This window comes from Ambystoma mexicanum, chromosome 9 (genome assembly GCF_040938575.1).
Source record: "Ambystoma mexicanum isolate Mex_15411 chromosome 9, UKY_AmexF1_1, whole genome shotgun sequence".
Classification (NCBI taxonomy): domain Eukaryota; kingdom Metazoa; phylum Chordata; class Amphibia; order Caudata; family Ambystomatidae; genus Ambystoma; species Ambystoma mexicanum.
Genome location: NC_090931.1, coordinates 174,374,023 through 174,393,643, shown reverse-complemented (window position 1 = coordinate 174,393,643; position 19,621 = coordinate 174,374,023). Strand labels below are relative to the sequence as shown.

The 19,621-nt window shown below is 45.5% G+C and overlaps 1 protein-coding gene across 2 annotated transcripts in view; it reads left to right on the top strand.

Moving 5' to 3' along the window:
- Nucleotides 1-19,621, top strand: part of C2CD2L (C2CD2 like) — a 533,517-nt gene that overhangs the window by 127,643 nt on the left and 386,253 nt on the right. For both annotated transcript variants that reach the window (XM_069614381.1, XM_069614380.1), the window contains exon 2: nt 16,316-16,411. In XM_069614381.1, coding sequence (XP_069470482.1) covers nt 16,316-16,411 — 96 coding nt within the window. The remainder of the gene's footprint in view (nt 1-16,315; nt 16,412-19,621) is intronic.

The following is a 19,621-nucleotide window of genomic DNA, read 5'->3' as shown; positions in this document are numbered from 1 at the left end:
GGCGCCAATCTAAACTGGATGGCTATAAAGTCGGCGACATGCTTGGCGCCAGTGGCGGAACCAGAGGTGCCTAGCGCATCCTCCCCCTGGCACCCTATTATCAGCCCTCCGTGGCCCCAAAAGATGCCTGCGCTACTGCTTGAGCAAGGGCAGCAGAATTCTGACATCTACTGAGCATGTGATGGAGGTAAAGCAACTGCTGCAGGAGTTCAAAGATGTTAAGACTGGGTTGGACCAAAAACTAGACCTGCTGGCAGTCCAAATGGAGGCCACTCATTACAAGGTTGAGCAGATTAGCGGCAGTGTTGAAGAGGTTGATAAAGAATTGATTTTCTGGAGGATGCATGGAGTAAGCACGTGTCTGATTTGAAGGACATTAAGAGAACCCTGGAGGTAGCGCGTGCCAAAAATGAGGAATTGGAATCGTCAACATTCCGATGGCGCATCATTCCCTGGGGACAAGGCCGGTACCTGGTAAGCCGGCGAGAGCTGCGATTTCCCCGATTTTCAGTGACGGACCTCGTGATCTTAGCCTGAGAGCGACAAGGGAGATCAGGGAGGCGTGCTATGGGAATACCATGCCCCAGATCTAGCCAATCTGTACAGGCAGCTCGTAAGACGTATGTGAAAGTCGAGAAAGAACCGTGTCAGAGGGATTTGTTATCAGATGCTTTTCCATTCAAACTGAGGGTATTATACCAGGGCAAGTCGCATTTATTTACATCCCCACGGGAGGCACAACACTTTATTGAGACACACCTGAAACATGTGTGACAAGGTCAGTAATCTGACGTTTTCAAGAGGGTGTGGGAACCCATCTAAGCTTGAAGTGGGACGCCTACCATTGTAGAAACCAGAGCCAGTTTTGCCACAAAGGGGGAACGTGGCAGTCTAAGGGGCCCCAGTTCTCCTCCTCTCCCCATGTGTATGCATCTGGACTATACCACTGAATCATCCCCATGACTCTTGCTAAAGATGCCCAGTTTATTTATTTTATTGTTTAAAGCGCGGAACTGCTGGATAGCGGCGCAAAAGCGCGGAACTGCTGGATAGCAGCGCAATGCTGTACAGAGTGTGGGTAGCAGTTTCTTTCTTTTCATTGCCGGCCACACCCATCTGAGCGGACCACCAGCGACATGACAGCCCCCCCTGCGCCCCCCTAGCCTCCAACTGAGTGGGGGCTTTTAACACCATTCTGGACACGTGTATGAACAATTTATCTAATGCGTACAGGTGCCCACTCGCGCTGGCTTCCGTGATGAGAAGGGTTAATAAACCTTCATGGGGTGGGTGATGCTTGGAGATGCATGCATGAAACTGAGCATCATTATATGTTCCATTCCTCTGTACATGAGAATTGATCATTAGTTAATCTTCTCTGTGCTAGATTATCCGAGTGCGCCATACTCCACAGAACTACATCGGCCCCTCTCCGGTCACGTTAGTCCAGCAAATAGACTAGATCCTGTTTGTTAGGCCAGTATGAAAGATTAAGTCGGATGCGCTATTGGATCTAGAATTTTCCACCACTTTGTAAAAGGGGTTAGAGCAATATTTTGAGCTCAATGAGGGCTCCAGGAGGCTGGGATGCTGAAACAAACTTGTTGGGTCTTGAAGCAGATTTAGGCCACGCTTTAAACTCTGGACTCACAGCCTGCTTACAAAGTGCTCCAGATGAGATTTTGAGGTGGGAGTATTTTACTCCCTATTTTTAAACTTTGAGAGTAAATGTGATTTTAAGAGAGTAAAAATGACTTTTCTCCTTTGCAAGAGAGTAAATTGTATGTGCCATACAGCCGACATGTGCAAAAAACTGTATGGAAATCATTATCATGCGGCAGCTTTCTACATTGTGACAAAATACACCTTTCATTATTTCTCTAAGGTCTGGCCATTTCATCTCTCCTGTATATATTTAAAATGTTGAAAACACAAAAACCTAGCTAATTACATAGTAAAGCAAACATTAATTGTATTATGTGTTTTGAGGTTCGATAACAGAATTTTACTACCTAATGGTATGCCAATGTTATGATACAATAGTGCAGAGTGGCAAGGGATCCATGCTAAATTCCATATCTAATCTCATGGTCAAATGGTTATTTATATAGCGCTTTTGGCAAAGCCCTGTACATATAACGTATTTATCACAATTATCACCAAACCGATCGACCTTGAAAGCATGAAAAACTGAGTTTGCCTTGCCTAGATTCGAACCTGCAACCTACAGATCACGCACAGATCATAGTAACGAGTGCTCAACCGGCTGAGCCATCTTATTGGCTAACATACTTCAGAGGTCGGTTAACTGAGTATCGACTGAGGTATAATAATCACAGTGCCTACATGTTGGGCGAACCATGTATGAAGCGCTACATAAAGTTAAATACCTATCTGGATTATCACAAGGACAGGTATGCTGAGTTTCTATTTCAATTACAAATGTAACTTTCATTTGTTTGTTTTTGAACAGCGCTTGCACTTCCTGGAGAGTCGGGTTTTGGATGATTTAATTAGTCTTGAAGATTTGAGAGGTTAGAACACCTGTGACTGGTGTAATGACAATCACTCTCCCTTGAACAAAGGCTCTGCTGCCACTGACCATTTATAGTAATGTACCCCATTGACTGCAAGAAGAATGGATGTAAACAAGACCGTGCATAGTCATCATTTTACACACTGTTTTTATAATTGGAGTGTAGATTAAATTATATAATAAGTGTAAAAATGATCAGCATGCGCATGATTGTGCACACAACACAGGAATTCAGAAAAATATAATTGTGCAATCAATACTAGTTTGCTTTCACTTTGCTTTGCTGTCCTTGGCCAATGCCAGTCTGGCGCACGCCTCTATCAAGGTACAACTGGCGGCTATCTTCTAATACACCAGGTCTCCAGGAAGGTCTTCCCTTTGGTCTCATCGACTAGTCAAGGAGTTCCTCAAAGGATCTTTTCCGACAGTGAAGGCTCCTTCCCTGGCATGGGAACGCAACGTGATGCTGATGAGGCTCATGGTGGGCGGGGGGGGGGCCTTCGAGTCTATGCATCAAGCCCCTCTCAAATTCCTCTTGTGGAAAAACGGTTTTCCTTGTGGCCATCACCTCTGCCAAGAGGGTACGTGAGATCCAGGCCCTATCCTGCAAGGAACCATACCTGACTTTCCACAACTCGAGGGTGGTGCTGCAGACGCACCCCTCTTTCATGCCGTGCCGAAGGTTGAGTTGGAATTCCACCTCAACGAGCGATTGGTGTTGCCTGTTTTTTCCCCCGAAGCCATGGTCACCAGCTGAAAGGACCTTGCACTCGCTGGACATTGCTCGTGCCTTGAAGTTCTACGTGACACGCACAAAGAGTTTTTGGAAGACTTCACAACGGTTTGTGAACTTTGGTCCTGTGAACCATGGGAAGGCCTTGTCCAAGGCTTCCCTTTCAAGGTGGCTCTCCGGCTGCATCACGATCTGTCATCGATTGGCAAACCGACCGCTGCCCAGCCGGCCTATAGCTCACTCCACGAGAGAGATTGCTGCTATGATGGCATTCCTGTCTGGTGTGCCCCTGCTAGACATCTGCAGGGCTTCTATGTGGAGGTCCACACACACCTTCACAAAGTTCTACTGTGACGACAGGGATTCCAGGGAGGAGTCCAGAGTTGGCCAAGCAGTGCTACGCAACCTGTTTGCTTGAGGTGAGTCTGTTCCAGAGGTAAGAGTTAATTGCTTCTGTTGTGCATTGTGTAATGTTGTACTGCTATGTGTTCATTATTCATGAGCATGTGAATCCATGCCAGACCCCATGCTGGAGAAGGAACAAGTTACTTATCTGTAACTATTGTTCTACAGCATGTGTCTGGCATGGATTCACATGCGGACCCTCCCACTTGGGGAGAGGGCTCTCATTTAATGGGGGCAGTATGACCCAAAGGACAGTGATTGATTGGTTTAAAGGAGAAATACAGTTTGTAAGTGAAAGTGAAACACCTTTTTCTTTTAGTGAGGATTTCCAGCCAGACGACGGGGAATATTCATGAGCATGTGAATCCATGCTGGAGAACAATAGTTACCAGTAAATAACTTGTACCATTCCTTTGTAATATGCCTGACATTTCCGCCTGATAAAAGCAGGCTGATTGCATATGAGTGAATTTGAAATGCACCTGCAAGTGTAATTTGCTTGCAGCGTTTGTATTTTTTCCTCAAAACCTAGTAGAAAAGTGTAGAATAATGGCTGTTTACACTTCACATTTCCCCTCAGTTTTGTAAATTAACAAATGTTCACTGTACTGGACCTTTTGCATATAATTGCAAACTGACAGGCCCCTTCTGTGAAATTTAGGTTTGTTATAAAAATAACTCCCTTTGACACTAAAAGTGATCCCGACACTAATGAAGAACCTGGACCAGGGGGGAGATGAGAAAATGAACCAGAGGGTGTTGAGAGGTTCCTCCTGAAGGGTGAGAGAAACCGTAGGTGTACCTGAGAGATGAGACCCTGAAGTAGACACTGAGATGTTAAACCAGAAAAGCTAGGGAAAACATAAGAGTACTTGAGTGGTGATGAGACCCTGATTTAGAGGGTGTTCAGAAGATATTCCAGAAGGGTGAAGAAACCCTGGGACATATTTGACAGATTGTGACCTTGATAATTAGATTGGAAAACTTGGAGATTACTGACACAAGATTGGAGGCCCTGGCAGCCATTGAAACCAAGCATTTAAATAAAGGTTTCTTTATTCAAGCATGTTCAGCCTATGTACGTTTGATCAGTAGCACTGACAAAGCTGTCTACCAAAACCTTCTTATGAAGACTGCCAGACAAGATGTTAATGGCTGGAAGTCAAGGAGATCATAAGGTTCCCCTTCTATCTTTTGTGACCAAGGAAGTGTGACTCCGATGTCATTTCCCAGCAGTCACAATTTGTTGTGCTGTCATTCGCCATTTCAGACTGACCACAAAAGTGATGGGTGGAAGGTTTCGAATGAATCTAAACCACTGGCAATTGCTCTGGGCAACCTTCCACACCACCGTTTTTTAGCCGTCTGCTCCATTGCAAAAAGGGGCCAGCCATGTGCAAATCAGTCAGCAGCTGCCGCCACCGAAGGTAGCAGCCCAGCCCGAACTGCTAGACCAGGTCCCCTCTGCACAGAAAACCAAGCAACTCCAGACATGTTTCGGCCTTGTTGGACCTCCTCAGTGAGGTGCAGCCTGGTTCCCTGTGGCGCAGCGAGCAAGGGACCCACGTCTGGGCATACCCTCTCTCACAAGGAGAAACAAACTGACCACAAAAGTGTTGGGTGGAAGATTTCGAATGAATCTAAACCACTGGCAATTGCTCTGGGCAACTTTCCCCACCACCGTTTTTTAGCCCGTCTGCGCCATTTCAGTGCATTTCCTACTTCTGAAAGAAAACATATGGCCTTAGTGTTTATGGCTAAGACTGGAAAAGAGGGTTGGTGGCTAAGTGGGTGACAAAGGGTTAACCGGTTTTTACTCTGAGATAGGAGTGTGACATCAAGACTCTATTCATTGGACACCAAGTCTGGACTTCAGTGGATTTTGCTCCACACTAGGTTGCAGCATAGGAGTGACAACGGACTGGACAAATGAGACTTGGACTTTGAGAGTTGGCCATTGGTGACTGAGGGGAGAAGATGGCTGGAGAGTGAATGGAGCAAATCTGTTCCAGGTTAGTGAAGTTTTCCAGCATGTCCAAGGACCAGGGTTGCCCCATTGATGGATTCCCTGGGTCTTTCTCTCCTCTTGTGTAAAGTGGGCACCCAACATTATATAACATGCCCAATAGCATGACTAACTAAACCATTTTCCTAGCCCCGGAGAGGGTGTGGCGCTAAAACTGGTGTGAAGGTAGCTGTGGAGACAAACTTGCCAGGATCCCTGAAAGGGCACACCCACCCTTCACAGGACTGGAAGATTGACCCTGATGAACCTAATACTCGGTCACACAGGTGATCATACTGATAAATGTCAACACGAGGATCAGTACAGCAAATTGGGGTAAATGCCATCCCCCGTCATTCTTGGGATGGAGGATAGGGTGCACACCGTCACAGAGACGTGGGAAACCAAAGAGGATCCAAGGCCTCCAGAGACAGAACTGGGTGGTGGTGTCGCCGCTAACGGAAGGCGGTGGACCAGGAGGTCCAGTCACAATGTTGATAACACCTATGTGAAACCGCAAAGGACGCCACAGCAGAATGAACGGAGGAACCGTTCATAGCGGCGTGTGAGAAGAGAAAAGCCAACCTGACTAGAAGGTCTCCAACTCTTGTGAGCTCCGGTGATGTTATCCCTGCAAGCTCCAGGTAACGGGGAAAGCGTAAAACCTAAAGGGAGACTTATAATCATTATATTTATACTCATCCTAGTGAAGAGAAAATATTAAAAGTACTTGTTGAAAGTCGGAATTGTTAATGGAACGTTCAGACCCGTCCCAGTGAATAGAAAATATTGGGAGCATCTGAAGAAAATAATCGTTATTGGAACGCTCATACTTATCACAGTAGGGCGAAAGTTATAGAGAATCATTACTGGAACACTCAAACTGGTCCCAGTGAAGAGAAAATATTGAAAGTATCTGAAGAAAGTACAAATTATTCTTTGAATGTTCATACTCATCCCAGTGGAACTGGAGTAAGACGAATAAGAAAAGTGACTGAAAATACTCGAGTTCTCAAGTTAGCTTTAGTCAAGATAAAAGTTGTACAGTTCGTAAAGAGGGAATTAAAAGGGGAAGGAACAATCAAATAAAAGAGAAGGTTGAGACCATGTCAAACCCCATATGAGAACTATATCATTTAATGAAAAGCATCACCAAAAACTATTTTGGAAAAACACCTTTTTAAACTGCAATTGGTGGAAGAACCACAAATGGGTGAAGGGAGGCATTTGCCTAAAGTTCAGTTATTCTCAATAGTTCCAGGGCCACAGTAGGTTAGATTTTGGACAGTGGACTGCATTTTGGTTTTGGACTCCTAGACGATGAATGAGCATTCTAGTTCGTTTTGTTTGGTAGGGGATGCCTTATAGCTTAGGGAAAGTCAGGAGTTTGCAGTAAATAATTTTAATGAAACACCAGTGAGGGGAAACATCTGTGTCCTTCTTCTGACACACCATATATGGTGCCGGGAGTGTGGTATTAATCCATGATGTAGAGAAAAATCACAAGAATATTTTTGTATATGGCAGCACCCCTACATAGATTACCACCTATCGGGCTACTCAGGATAAAACTTATTTTCAGAAGAAACCCAACCCCTTTATTAATTTAACCCACTCCATTGACTTTCAAACTATCCAAAGATTCAGGAAGCGAAGAAGAAGTTGGGTTAATAGGAAGTGATAGGTTAGACGAGGGGTAAGAAATTGAAGATCGAGACTCTGAAGATTCCTTCATGGATAAAAGGAAGAATTCCAACTTGAGTACTTTAGAAAATGTCATAGATCGGTTGGTGGATCACCATATACAGGCCGACCTATGGTTTCAGGAAGGTCTAGAACAACTAGGAACGGAACCACAACAGGAACTCTTAAAGTTCATGTTAAAATGCTTCTTGATAAAACACTCAATATTGAACACTCAATTAATGCTCCTTACGCTCTCATGTATAATGTAAGTCTTTTAACGATGAGAAACAAGTGATAAAGGAACATTACTACCATTATGGTCACTACACATAACGCACTTCAAATGCAAAAAGTAATTAATGAATTAACCTTCGCAAAGACATCATAGCCACAAAGGTGTATTACAACTATATCGAGAGGGGGAAGAACTGAGGGCCTATTTAAAAAAAAAAGAAAAAGTTTTACTTCATGAGGCTGGATACCTAGTTTGGTTGGGATGAGGGAATTAACACATGTCATTTGGCATCCTTGTTAAAAGGTGAATTACCAGCATTGTATCAAACCATTAATCCTCAGGGAAACACCCCATTCCCTGACATAAAGAGAGCATTATCAGAAAGAGTGGGCCAAGCTGAGGGTTTTTATCAACCAAAGTTTAGGGAAATGCACTTGTCAACTAACGAAACTATAGAGTTGGGTGCCCCAGTCCAGAATATCCTTTCCCAATGGTTGGGGAATAATACTCTCGGCGAACTACTAGAAATTCTGGCATTAGAACAGTTTGTCAAGGGGAGTATTGCAACAACTGGAAATTACTTTCGCCATAGCTTTTCTAATAGCTCAGGCCCATGCAGAAGCTGCTAAACAATTAAGGGCAAACCATAAACCTGGAGAAAGTAAAAAGGATCTTAGAACTCAAAGTAAAACAACCCCCTTACAGAAAAGGTGAGAAAACCAGATTAATCCCCCCCCCTGAGATCGTGTTTATAGGAAAGGACCCTGAAGTGTAATCCTCACAATTTTCCCCCCAACTGAAGAGGAAATCAAAAAAAGGTAGAGCCCCAATATCTGTTACACCTCTCTCTTTTCCTGTGGGGAGGGGCATGTTTCCTGGGCTTGTCCCAAAAATCTAATCTAAGAATTTATGGAAGTCGGGTTGTCCTCAGCGTAAGCTTGGTGGGAGGAAGACGAAAAGAGAGAGTAAGAGACCGAAACAACAGAGGTCTATTTTTGTGAATCTAGTTCATTCAAGAGCCATAAAGTCTCCATAAATGAGGTGGAAGCTGTCGCATTGTTAGACCCAGGGAACAAAACAGACAGCGCTTCTTGCAGATTTAATATACCGAGAAGACTTGTGGAATAGTCACCCTGTAAGAATTACATGTGTCCCTGAAGATGTGGAGGTATAACCAAACGGTTCTCTAACTCTAAGAGTGTGAAATCAACCTGTGACGATAAAGTTGGCCATAGTACCGGGCCTAATCATCGATACAGATTTTCCCAACTTTGGTCATTTTATTAAAGTCCCAATCCGATCCTCAAAATAACTCATCATTACATTCCTGGGAACCTTCTATGAATATCTTTAGTGGAGCCATTTGGGACTGGGATACAGAAAAAAATATCATACCAGAAGTGCAAGCCAGCGAAAGAAGGGAAAGGATATGTGACAAATCGCGGGATGTCACTTCTCTCCAGGGGGGAGCCTTTCCTCATGAGGCTAGCGAGTTGAGTCTGCTACGTAGTACTCTCCCTAGGGGTAGAGGCAAGCGGGACCTCACCGGGAGCGACTCTACCTCCTGGGACAAGGACCCCCGTTCTGGGAAGGAACACTCCCTAAACCCTGTGATTTTAACAATCCATCAATGAAATCCTTCAAAGTCTGCTATATCAATCAATTGCATTCATAGCACCTACAATACCACACCTATGTGGTACTGGGATGAAGAAACGCAATGGAGGAATACAGAATAGGAGCTCAACAGAGCGAAAGGAATTTGATAGTCCACCAGGGAAGTTCACTTTTCAACATCATAAAAATAAAGGGCAGAGACACCAACGTCATTCTTATCACCCCTATTGCCAGATCACCCAGCAGGCGCTGTTGTAGGAATAGAGATAGCAAAGAGCATATACCTTTCACTGTGCATCAGTAAAGAGAGCAGGCAATCGACCCGCTGCAGTGGGAGGCTGCTACTCATCTGTCTGCCCAGGAGAGGTTTACTAATGTTGCATTATTTTTTATTGATAGTCCACTGCTCATACCTTCCAGTAACACTTTGTGTGTGTGTTTGTGTATTAAAGACATGCACCATATACAACGCATCAAAACACAGTACATTTAAATAATGCCCCACTCTTAAAGTTCATGTTAAAATGCTTCTTGACAAAACACTCAATATTGAACACTCATTTAATGCTCCTTATACTCTAATTTATAATGTAAATATTTTAATAATGAGAAACAAGTGATAAAGGAACATTACTACCATTATGGTCACTACACGTAACGCACTTCAAATGCAAAAAGTCATTAATGAATTAACCTTCTCAAAGACGGCATAGCCACCTTCGAAACAACTACCTGCCTCACCAGGCCTTGCTAGGCAACCTCACAAATCATGCTAGGCAATCCTCATAAAAGCACAACCCCCATTTCTATACCTCTATGCCTTTCTCAATGTGATATCAATGAAGGGTAAACAAACTTCTCATACACACTATCTTCAGAAGGTAGGGAGATGGATGGGCTGGAGAAACCTGGATTCCTGCGATGCTCTACAAGCCAGAAAACGTCAGCACCTATCAAAGCACCATGGTCTTTTTATCAAAAAAGCAGAAAAATAAAAAATAAATGCTTTAAAATGAGTTAGTCAATTGGCAGTAACCATGTTGTCCGCTTCAGCCAATTAAGAATAACATCTTTTCATAGGTGGTGAGCTGAGTTGCCTTGGGTGGAAATGTAAAACTATTCCCCATACTGCTCAATCAAAATAAATAGTTCTGCTCAAAAGTCAGATGCTTCAAAACAGCCAAAAATCTGATTTAGTGGCTTTCAAAACAAGCCAGGAAAAAAGGAGGGGCTTCAACCTCTCCCCTCTGCATCGAGAATAACGGGCCCAGTGCTTCTCCTTCTCGCCTGGTCCTTCTAGCCGTCCTTCTGCCTCCTCTGCTCCCACCAACAGCAAATCTCCTGCCCTGCCTTCCAAAGCCTCCCTTTTATGCTATCTGGGTTTAAATTGTCAACTCCCCTTATTGGCATACGTATCTAATGGAAGCAAAATGTGGTTGAGACCTTCATCGTCTTAAAAGGCTATTTAGCTCACTGGTCTTGTATCGGTGTGAAGCATCTTGTTGGGGAAGTAAAAAGCTTGTTTATGTTGAGAGCAAGTCTAATGCACTTTTCACCCACTTAAACAAGCCACTCTGCAGCTCCAAACTTCGCTTGACGTTCTGTAGTTCTCGGTAGTTCTTTCAATATCAGTTGCATTTACTATTACCGAGGCACTTCGGAACACTTCCTAGAAAACTTGTGAATACAGTCATTGGCTTGGTTTGCGTGATGTACCCACAAGATCCATAACAAAGATAATGGTCTGGGATGGAACCCAAAAATCCAAACCAACACTGTGTTCTGCATCTATAAGTGCTGTCGCCATGTACCCCTCTGTTCCCCGCGTTATCGCCGTCTGCTCACCCTCTCGTCCCTGTGATGTCTCGATATACCCCCTGGCCCCATACTGTCCCTGTGTTCCCTGCCCACATACAACACGTGTATTCATTCAACTCCCCCTCCCCCCTCAGGGCCTCGTGCTATCGTTGTATAACCAACCCCCTCTATGCCCCTCTAGTCCCTCCGACAACACATCTAGTCCCTGTGATGTAGCTTTGTGCCCTGTGTGTCGCTGTATACCCTGCCTCCTGCTCCTGTGATGTTGCTATGTATCCCTCTGTATTGCCCTCCCCTCTAGTCCTGTGAAGTCGCTGTATGCCCCAATGCGCCCGTGTGTCGCTGTGTTCCCTGCCTCCTTTCCCCATGTCATTATGTATCCCTCTAGCCCCGTCACTGTAAGCAAGCACTGAAAGTCCTGTCTGTGTGCCCCTTCGTGCCTGTTTGTCGCTGTGTACCCCTGCCCTCCTGTTCCCGTATTACCACTATATATTCCCCTGCATCGCCCGCCCCTCCAGTCCCCATGATCTCCTTGTGTGCCCCACTAGCCTGTCTGCCGCTGTGTACCCTCCCTCCCTGTTCCCCATGATGTCACAGAAAATCCCTCCGACCCACCGTCCTGCCTCTGTAAACCCAGCCCTCCGCTGTTGTGTGCCCCGTGTATCGCTGTGTGGGCCTGCCCTGACGTTCCTGTGATATCGCTATATATCCCTCTGTAGTATCCCGCCGCCACAAGTTCTTGTGATGTCGCTGTATGCCCCACAGAGCCTGTGTGTTGTTTGTATCCTGCCTTCTTGGCCCCCCGTCCTGTCGATGTAAACCCATCCCTCTAGTTGCTTTGTATCCCTCTGGCCCCATGTCCTGTCGCTGAATGCCCAGCCTTCTAGTCCCTGTGATGTCCCTAGTACCCCTACCCCTCCAGCTCCCGGGTTGTCGCTTTGTACGCCTGCCCCTCAGGCCCCGCCCCGCAACCCTCTGGCCCCTGTGACTGTATGCCCAGCCCGCTAGTCCCTGCACTGTCCCTATTGTGCCCTACTATTCCAGCCCCCGTGCTGTCGATGCATACCGCCTGCTGTCCCGTGATGTTGTTTACCGAGCGCCTCACTTCCCCGATGTCACTGTGTACCCACTACCCCTAGGTTCCCACGTTCCACTGCTGCCCAGACCATCCAGTCGCTGCGCCAATCCGCTGTTACAATGACACAACTATGTGCACAGCCCTTGCCTCCCAGTGGTGACGCAATACCCCCATCCTCCTGGTCCCCTATGATATCGCTGTACACCATGCCCCTCTCGTGTCCCACGTAGTGACTGCCTGCCCAGCCCTCCAGTCCCCTTATGTCGCTGTATACCCAGCCCCCTGCTCCGGTAATGTCTCTCTGTACTTCTGGCCACTGCATACCTGTTGTTTGTTGCTACCACACCCCCCCCTCGCCCCGCGATATGTACCCAACCCTTCCGGTCCTCATGTACCGTTCCTGGCATGTCCCCACTGTCCGTAACTCACCACTTTTATGCATGAACCATCATATCATATCACTATGCTTACTCTCTACTCTACACCATCACTCAATTAAGGTACAGCTATACCCCTCAATAAATTTGGCCTATCTGCTCACATACGAACACTACCCCACGAACACCTCATCACTCTAATAAAATGCAGCTATATCCCATGACAAACCGGCCTAGCTGCTCACATAAGCATGCTACAGGCCTAACGCAGCCAGAACCCAGTCTGGGTGCCCACCCACCAGACTGCACACATTCAACTGATATCTCCACCACCACACCTAATGTAATGTTTCATGTTATCACACTCTAAATTGGCTTGTTTCAAGATTAACTTAGTTTCATGACTAACACTGAGACGAGATGGCTGCATGATACGATTCCCTCTTGGAGACCACCTGTGACTCCCATTCTCCTGGTTACCTTCGTCTTTGAAGAACGTCTTCCGGAGGTGGTTTCCTCAGAATCCTTCTTGCTTGTTCCCTGATGCCGGTGCCTTTCTCCTCTTCTGGTCTCTCGTTTGTGTGCTCCAGTGCTCAGACGTTGTACAGGACACCCTTTGGCTTCACACTTGCGATGGTATTGGCAAAATTTGGCAGGCCAGCAGTTCACCAGGGGTCCTGTTTGTGTTCTCATCACCATCAAGCCTCGGGCTTCTGCCCTGCTGGTTTCTCACTCTGTGGTGATGTTGTAACTCTGGTGTTCTGCTCTGTGCAGTTGAGCAAGTGTGTAACTTGTGGGCTATCTGGTTTCTGCTTCTTGCAGGTGTCACGCAGCTTGGGGCTTTCCTGGGTCAACATCTGCGTTCCTCTCTCTCCCCTCTGGCTTGCTGATGTTACGTTAATCAACGCACTCGTCTCAGTAGCTTCTCAGTTAAAGGGACATATTCCTTTTCAGTAAATTGATGGCCTCTATGGCAGGCTCTAGTATTGACCCTACCCAGCCCACACATGCTCCATCTTGTCTGTGGGGCGTAGAATCCCACAACCCCCCAGGAGAAAAACCTCCCATCTGCCCTAGCAGCGCTTGGAGTGACCATCTGTCCCCTATGAGCTCGGGACCTAGCTCCTTTCTCCGCCTGACGCCACTTTGCGCAACAAAGCCCTTAGACCTTGCCACTTATCCTGGCTGTGACAGGACCATAGATCCACCTAATGAGGCCACACTTCCATATGGGGGGGTGCAGATGTAACCAAGTCCTTGTCGAGCTGGCGTACATTAGGAGATAGCTTCATTTGCAAGAAGCCCATTGGAAGGAAGTGGGGAGACCACAGGAAAATGCCCCGGTTGCTACACCTGTTGACAAAGGGCAGAAGACCCAGGCTCCAGAATGCCCCCTAGCCCATGGCATCTCGTCCATAGCCACCAGAGAAGAGATTGTTGTTCACAATAATCTGGCACCGGGGAAGTAAGTACCACCTATTCTACCTGGGATAGTAAAGTCAAAACAAGCGAGAACCACAGGGTTGTAAACTCTAGGTCATCTAATTCTTTACTGGCAGACCAGGGCTCCACTCCTATGGACACGAATGGCCCAAAAGGGGCAGAGACTGGGGCATATAGTACCCGCGAAAGAGGGAGCTCGGTTAAGTAGCATATCCAGGGAAGGCCCCTATGAGCCTCAGTATGTCTTCATGGAGTCCCCAAATTAAGTCTGAGCCAAGGAATGCCTTACTTAATAAGTGTCTACATTGGCTGCGGACAACCAGTGGTTGTTCATTTGTCTCTAGGGAATCCATGCTGGGTTGTCGCGCAATCCCAAGTATGGACAAAAACCATTATGACTCAATTAAATTGGACTTTTGGGACCAAAGGATGGCTAACGGGGTCCTGAGGAGTAGTGTGTGGGCGGGCCAGGCTGCCACGACTGGGATAGCAATCAGTTCATGCCCCCTGATTGTATCGGATGACCCTTTTGGAAATACCATTGCCATCACTCCCCTAACTGGTGCGAACCTCATACCCCTGGGTCAATGTCAATTGGGGCAAAAAGCAGCGGGACGCATGGCGTTTACAGTACTCTGAAAAGGGAAGGGTTATTTAAATGCTGTTTTTGTTAATTGTGTTAATGTTTATTTGTGTTAATTGTGTTTGGACTTACTTTGATGACCTGAAGACCGAATAAAGTTATGTTGTTGCCTCTATGCAGTGTTTCTTCGTCCCAGACTTGATGTGGAAAGGTTTCTGATTTTTGAGAGCATACCATGGAGGCCATAATGCGTACAGCTTTAGGGAGTTTATCTTGGGACCAGGAGTCCTTGTCCCCTAATGGGGAGACTCTTCCGGTGAGGTCCTACTTGCCTCTACCCCTAGGGAGGATATTGCGGAGCGGGCTCACTTCCTTAGCCTCACGGGAGGTGGTGGGGGGTTCCCCTTTCGGAGAAGGGACAAATTCCCTCAATGGTACCTTCCCCGATGAGGCTGCAGCTTTGCAAAATGATGAATAAACCCATGCTGTTGTAGATTTTGCTTTGTTAGTTCTATACATAGAACATTATCATAGAGTTCAAAATTAAGGTTCAGAACCGGTAAAGATTTTAACTTCAGTCAGATTTTGAATATGTACAGTGGTATTTGTACCCGCTGGCCACTTGCAGCAAATGTTGGTTGGGGACCAAATTGAAACAGCCTAACAGTCTCTGCTCCATCTGTGGTGCTGGTATTTTGATTTTTCTGTTTTTGGGTATTAGGTGGCACTTTAGGGCCAAAAGGATAGCTCAGGGGCAGCACGAAGCATGACACCGCAGAGCAATACAGGTTTGAATCCTGGTCCTACTTTTAGAGACTGATCTATAGTATTAAGTGCGTTATAAAAGATTCATTAATTATAAGATATTACTGTTGTGTTGGAGTACATGTAGAAGGGAGATGAAATGTGTGGAGAGACACACAACCTATGAATGTTGTTTGGCATTTTACCAACCCATTGACTGACCATAGCCATGCCAATCGCCATTGCCACCCATTACTTGCCCCCCCCCCCCAGCTTAAACCACTCTCCTTGGATCTGTTGGAGGTAGCACTATCATGCAGTAATAAGCAATCTTCTGAGAGTTAATGGCTTAATTGCTGATATAACTGCGAACTTGGTGAAATCAAACTTTCTTCACCAATTGTGCCCTCAGCCACTTGATTTATAAGCAATATGTGTCTTAGTGTCTGTTCATTGCACTGAAGTCCTATTAAGCCCACAGTTTGGCCTTGTATATACGTATTAGGCATTTCCAAGCATGGAAATCATATGCCCAGGTACTCGCACCATTTTCCAGCTGTTACCATCTCATGGCAGGTAGTATCATTGTGGCAGTGTCTGGTAAATACCTATCCCATGCCTACACAAAAGCCAAAACTGTTGGCTTTGCCAATGCCTGTTTCTCATTTGTTGTGTGCCAAGGAACTAGTTTACCACTAGGCCACCGTCCCTGCTAGTGCTGCTTGACAGCTGTAACTTCTTTGTATGTCTTTGTTGTATACATCAAATAACTGCAGTATTTGTCTGAGGTATCGGGTAATATAATCGTGGCAAAAAAATATTGCAGCAAAAATGCTGCTGTTTGACCCGGTAAAAGTGTGCCCCATTATAGCACTTAAGAGGAGCGGGGGTTGCGGGGGTGTCCCCCCGCATGTTTTACATGGACTGCGGCGCAAAAACGGCGGCATTTTTGCTGCGATTATATCACATGGAACCCTGTCTGAGGATTTACTGTCCCCTAGACTGTGTGTAAACTAATTGAAATCATTGCATTCTTCTTTTCCCTTCTTACTCAGAGTTCAGTGCAGATCACATTTGAAGAGAATCTCCAGCTCCCAATGACCGCTAACATCACTCATGTCACCTGCGCCGACCAATCAGACTGCAGTATGGTAAGTAGTTACCACTTTTGTTTTGCTGTGTATAGTTTGGATATTGCTGCGATCAAGTGGCATCTCTGTCTTGCAAATTGGTAAAGAGCAAGAACGGCACAAAGGGCTTATGAAGAAGCAGAACTTGCCTTTGGTCCTGATGATTGGAAAGCTCTATGAGTGACTCGATGAATTGTCTAGGCTGAGGGCCAATAAGAGCACTGCTCCCCAAAGACCACTCCCCATGCCGCACACCTGGACTGAAAGTACAGAGCATGCTCAGCTACTTGCTTCCAATGTGAGCGGCCTATGTTCCTACATCAAGAGCTGCATCAGGTACTTGCTCCAATCCAGATACTCATGCCCCTCTTCACTGACTATTGCTACCCTCATTCACTTCTGTCTGCATACTATGCATCCCTGCCACATGTTACTGCACCTTCAGAGACTCTTGTCCACGTCAGACTACTGTTCCCATTACCTCTACCCTCTTCCTGGTCTACATCCAATCCCATTGCCCCCAAATAATTCTACACCCTTTCACCCACTGACTCCTTCCATCTACTAATTGTTGCCCCTCACGGTCACGGACGTGTGTCTGTTTCCTTCTGCTTGTCTGCACACCGCCTTGAATCTTCGCTTTTGTTCTTAGACTGGCCTATCTCACTCCTGACCCACCCCACTTATTTCTGCTCTTGTCCACCTCCAACCACCTTACGCTTGCCCAGACTTTGGCCAGCATCTGCTAAGAGTGAATACTAGTTGGCCATCTCTGCAAGGTTTTTATTTTTTTGCGTCTTTTAAAAGCAACAATCTGTTATTCACAAAAGTAAGTCCTTTAATTTAGTGGACACAAAGTGTAACAAACACGGTTTACTAGTTAATTACCAATGTGTCTCATGCGCTTGTGTAACATGCAACAAACGTCTTTTTACACACACTAGGTCTTCATGCTTTTATTTCTGCATCTCCAACTCCTCGGTAGAACGTGTTGCACCTGTTGTGGTTGGTGGGGGTGTTGTGTGGCCTTGTTTACTTCTCACTTCCTGGAGTTGTTTTGCTTCTCCTATTTTGCTGGAATGCTGATTTGTGTGTTTGGGAGTTCACCCATCAACGTTCGCCCAGGCCTAATGCCTGTGTGCCATCTGGGAGCCTTCCCTGAGGTCCCTGAACCTTTTCCCCAACAAATAGTGTTACTTACCTGCTACTGAAGACTTCCTCTGGAATGTATGACTTTCTACAGCTTGTACCTTGTCTGTTTGACCTTCCATTCTGACCCTGAGACACTCATAACTAGATAGGGATGGACACCTAATGACTGTGTGAAATTGTTACAAGTATTTACCTGCTTTATGTTGGTGGTGTTTCATTTATTCTTACCTGAAACTGATCTTCTGAAAGTTATTACAAAAGTTTTACTTACCTTTTGAATTGCTTACTGCCATTCTAAAAGTATTACCAAAGTGATTTACTTACTGTGATGATTGCATCAGTTGTTCTAAGGTACTTATTGCGTGTTATAGTACATACCCTCTGAAGCATCACCTTTACCTGTATAAAATAAACCATTATTTTTATATAACTTTGAGCGTGTTCGTGTTTCTTTGGCTTATGTGTATACCCTTAAGTTCTTTGTACCTCCCAACAGCCCTTCCTCCTAAGATAAACCTGGCTACTCAGCCATTGTTACCAACAAAACGTTTGTGGTTCAGGCCTATACTAGCAGTTGGAGCCCTCTGCCCGCAAGTGCGTGTCTTCTAAAGTCCTGCCTAAGTTGGACTTTTGTAAAACTGCCTAACAAAGTGGAAACCATAATAGAAGCCGTTGGACCCAAACCTGACCCAAGAACTCACCTTTGCCTTTGTGACCCCTGGGACTCTTAGCAGCCTCATCAGTGCAAGAAGTCTCCCCCAGGTCTTCGGATCTACCTCGAGTTATTGGTCTTCTCCTTGGGATCTTTTGGGGCACAATGACATTGCCCCTTTATTCTCCCCCTCTGAACACAGTACTCCATAGGATGAAAAGTGCTTCCACGCATCCACCCTCTTGCTTGTCTTTCGTAGTGCAAGCTCGGCATTTTGGAATCTCTTATGAGATTGCTGCTTTTTCAGATTTGTCTGCCATTCTTTCTTTTCAGGAACTTGTAGGTGCTTTTCTGGGTCAACAGTATAACTACATAACTATAAACTTTGCCCATTTAAATCCTATCTGAGGACCTTTTTGTTTTACATCTCCTTATGCTTCCTAAATAATTGAAACCAGTTACTTCTTGACTTTCTGATCAGTGGCCAGGACTTTTGAAGATCTGTTTGATTTATGCGTGTGTGCTTTGTTTTTAAAGCAATTAAGTTATATATATCCTAGATGCACCACGTAGGCTCTCGCGTGGTCATGCATAAATGGATTAGAATGCTTGTTTGAACTGATTTTCTATACTCTGGCTTGGTTGACAGATGTATAGAAGGCCAACCAAGTTTAGTGACTGGGACAACTTTGGGAGCTGTTGCCAAACCAGTTCAAGGTATCTAGGCGAGTGGTCAAGGCAAAGTCTCGGGAGGGGTGAGCCTGCTAAGGAGTCATCAGTGAGCACACACAGTGAAAAGTCAAGGAACACACTGAGACAAACAGTTATGAAAAAAATACTTATTTATTTATGGCCTATATAACACTATAAAAAATGACTAATCGCATGTAATATTTTCACACAAACTAAATAAATTATACATGTATACAATGACTGGAATAGTACAAAATCCATATTTAATAACCCGCAAAGGAATGTAAGTATTCGTATGCAGCGTTACAGGCCCACAGAGATACAACACTAACTTTAAAAGTGCACCCCTAAGATGTATGGGGTCTTGTGCCCAAAAGTTCAGCGAAGTTCTGCACAGGTTTGTGAGATGGGGGAAAAAGTTATTGGAGGGCTTCTGGGGTCCAATTAAGAGTTCCAAGGGCAGAGGACAAGTTGTTTGAGTGAATAAATGTGTCCCCACTTTCGGAATACTTGCGTGAGCAAGCAATGGCAAAGCAAGGGGAGACAGGGGTTCAGGTAAGTACATTTATAACTCCCTCCCCCAATCTCCCTTGTACTCTGAGTCTTCTTAGTATTTGGTAGGTCTACAAAAGAGGGGCCAAGGTTGCTTTTCACGTCATCAGCTCCGGTCCTTGATGTCCAGGGGTTGCAGGTTTGAGCACTTCTCCTGTTGGCGACAAATGCTGGTGCAAGGT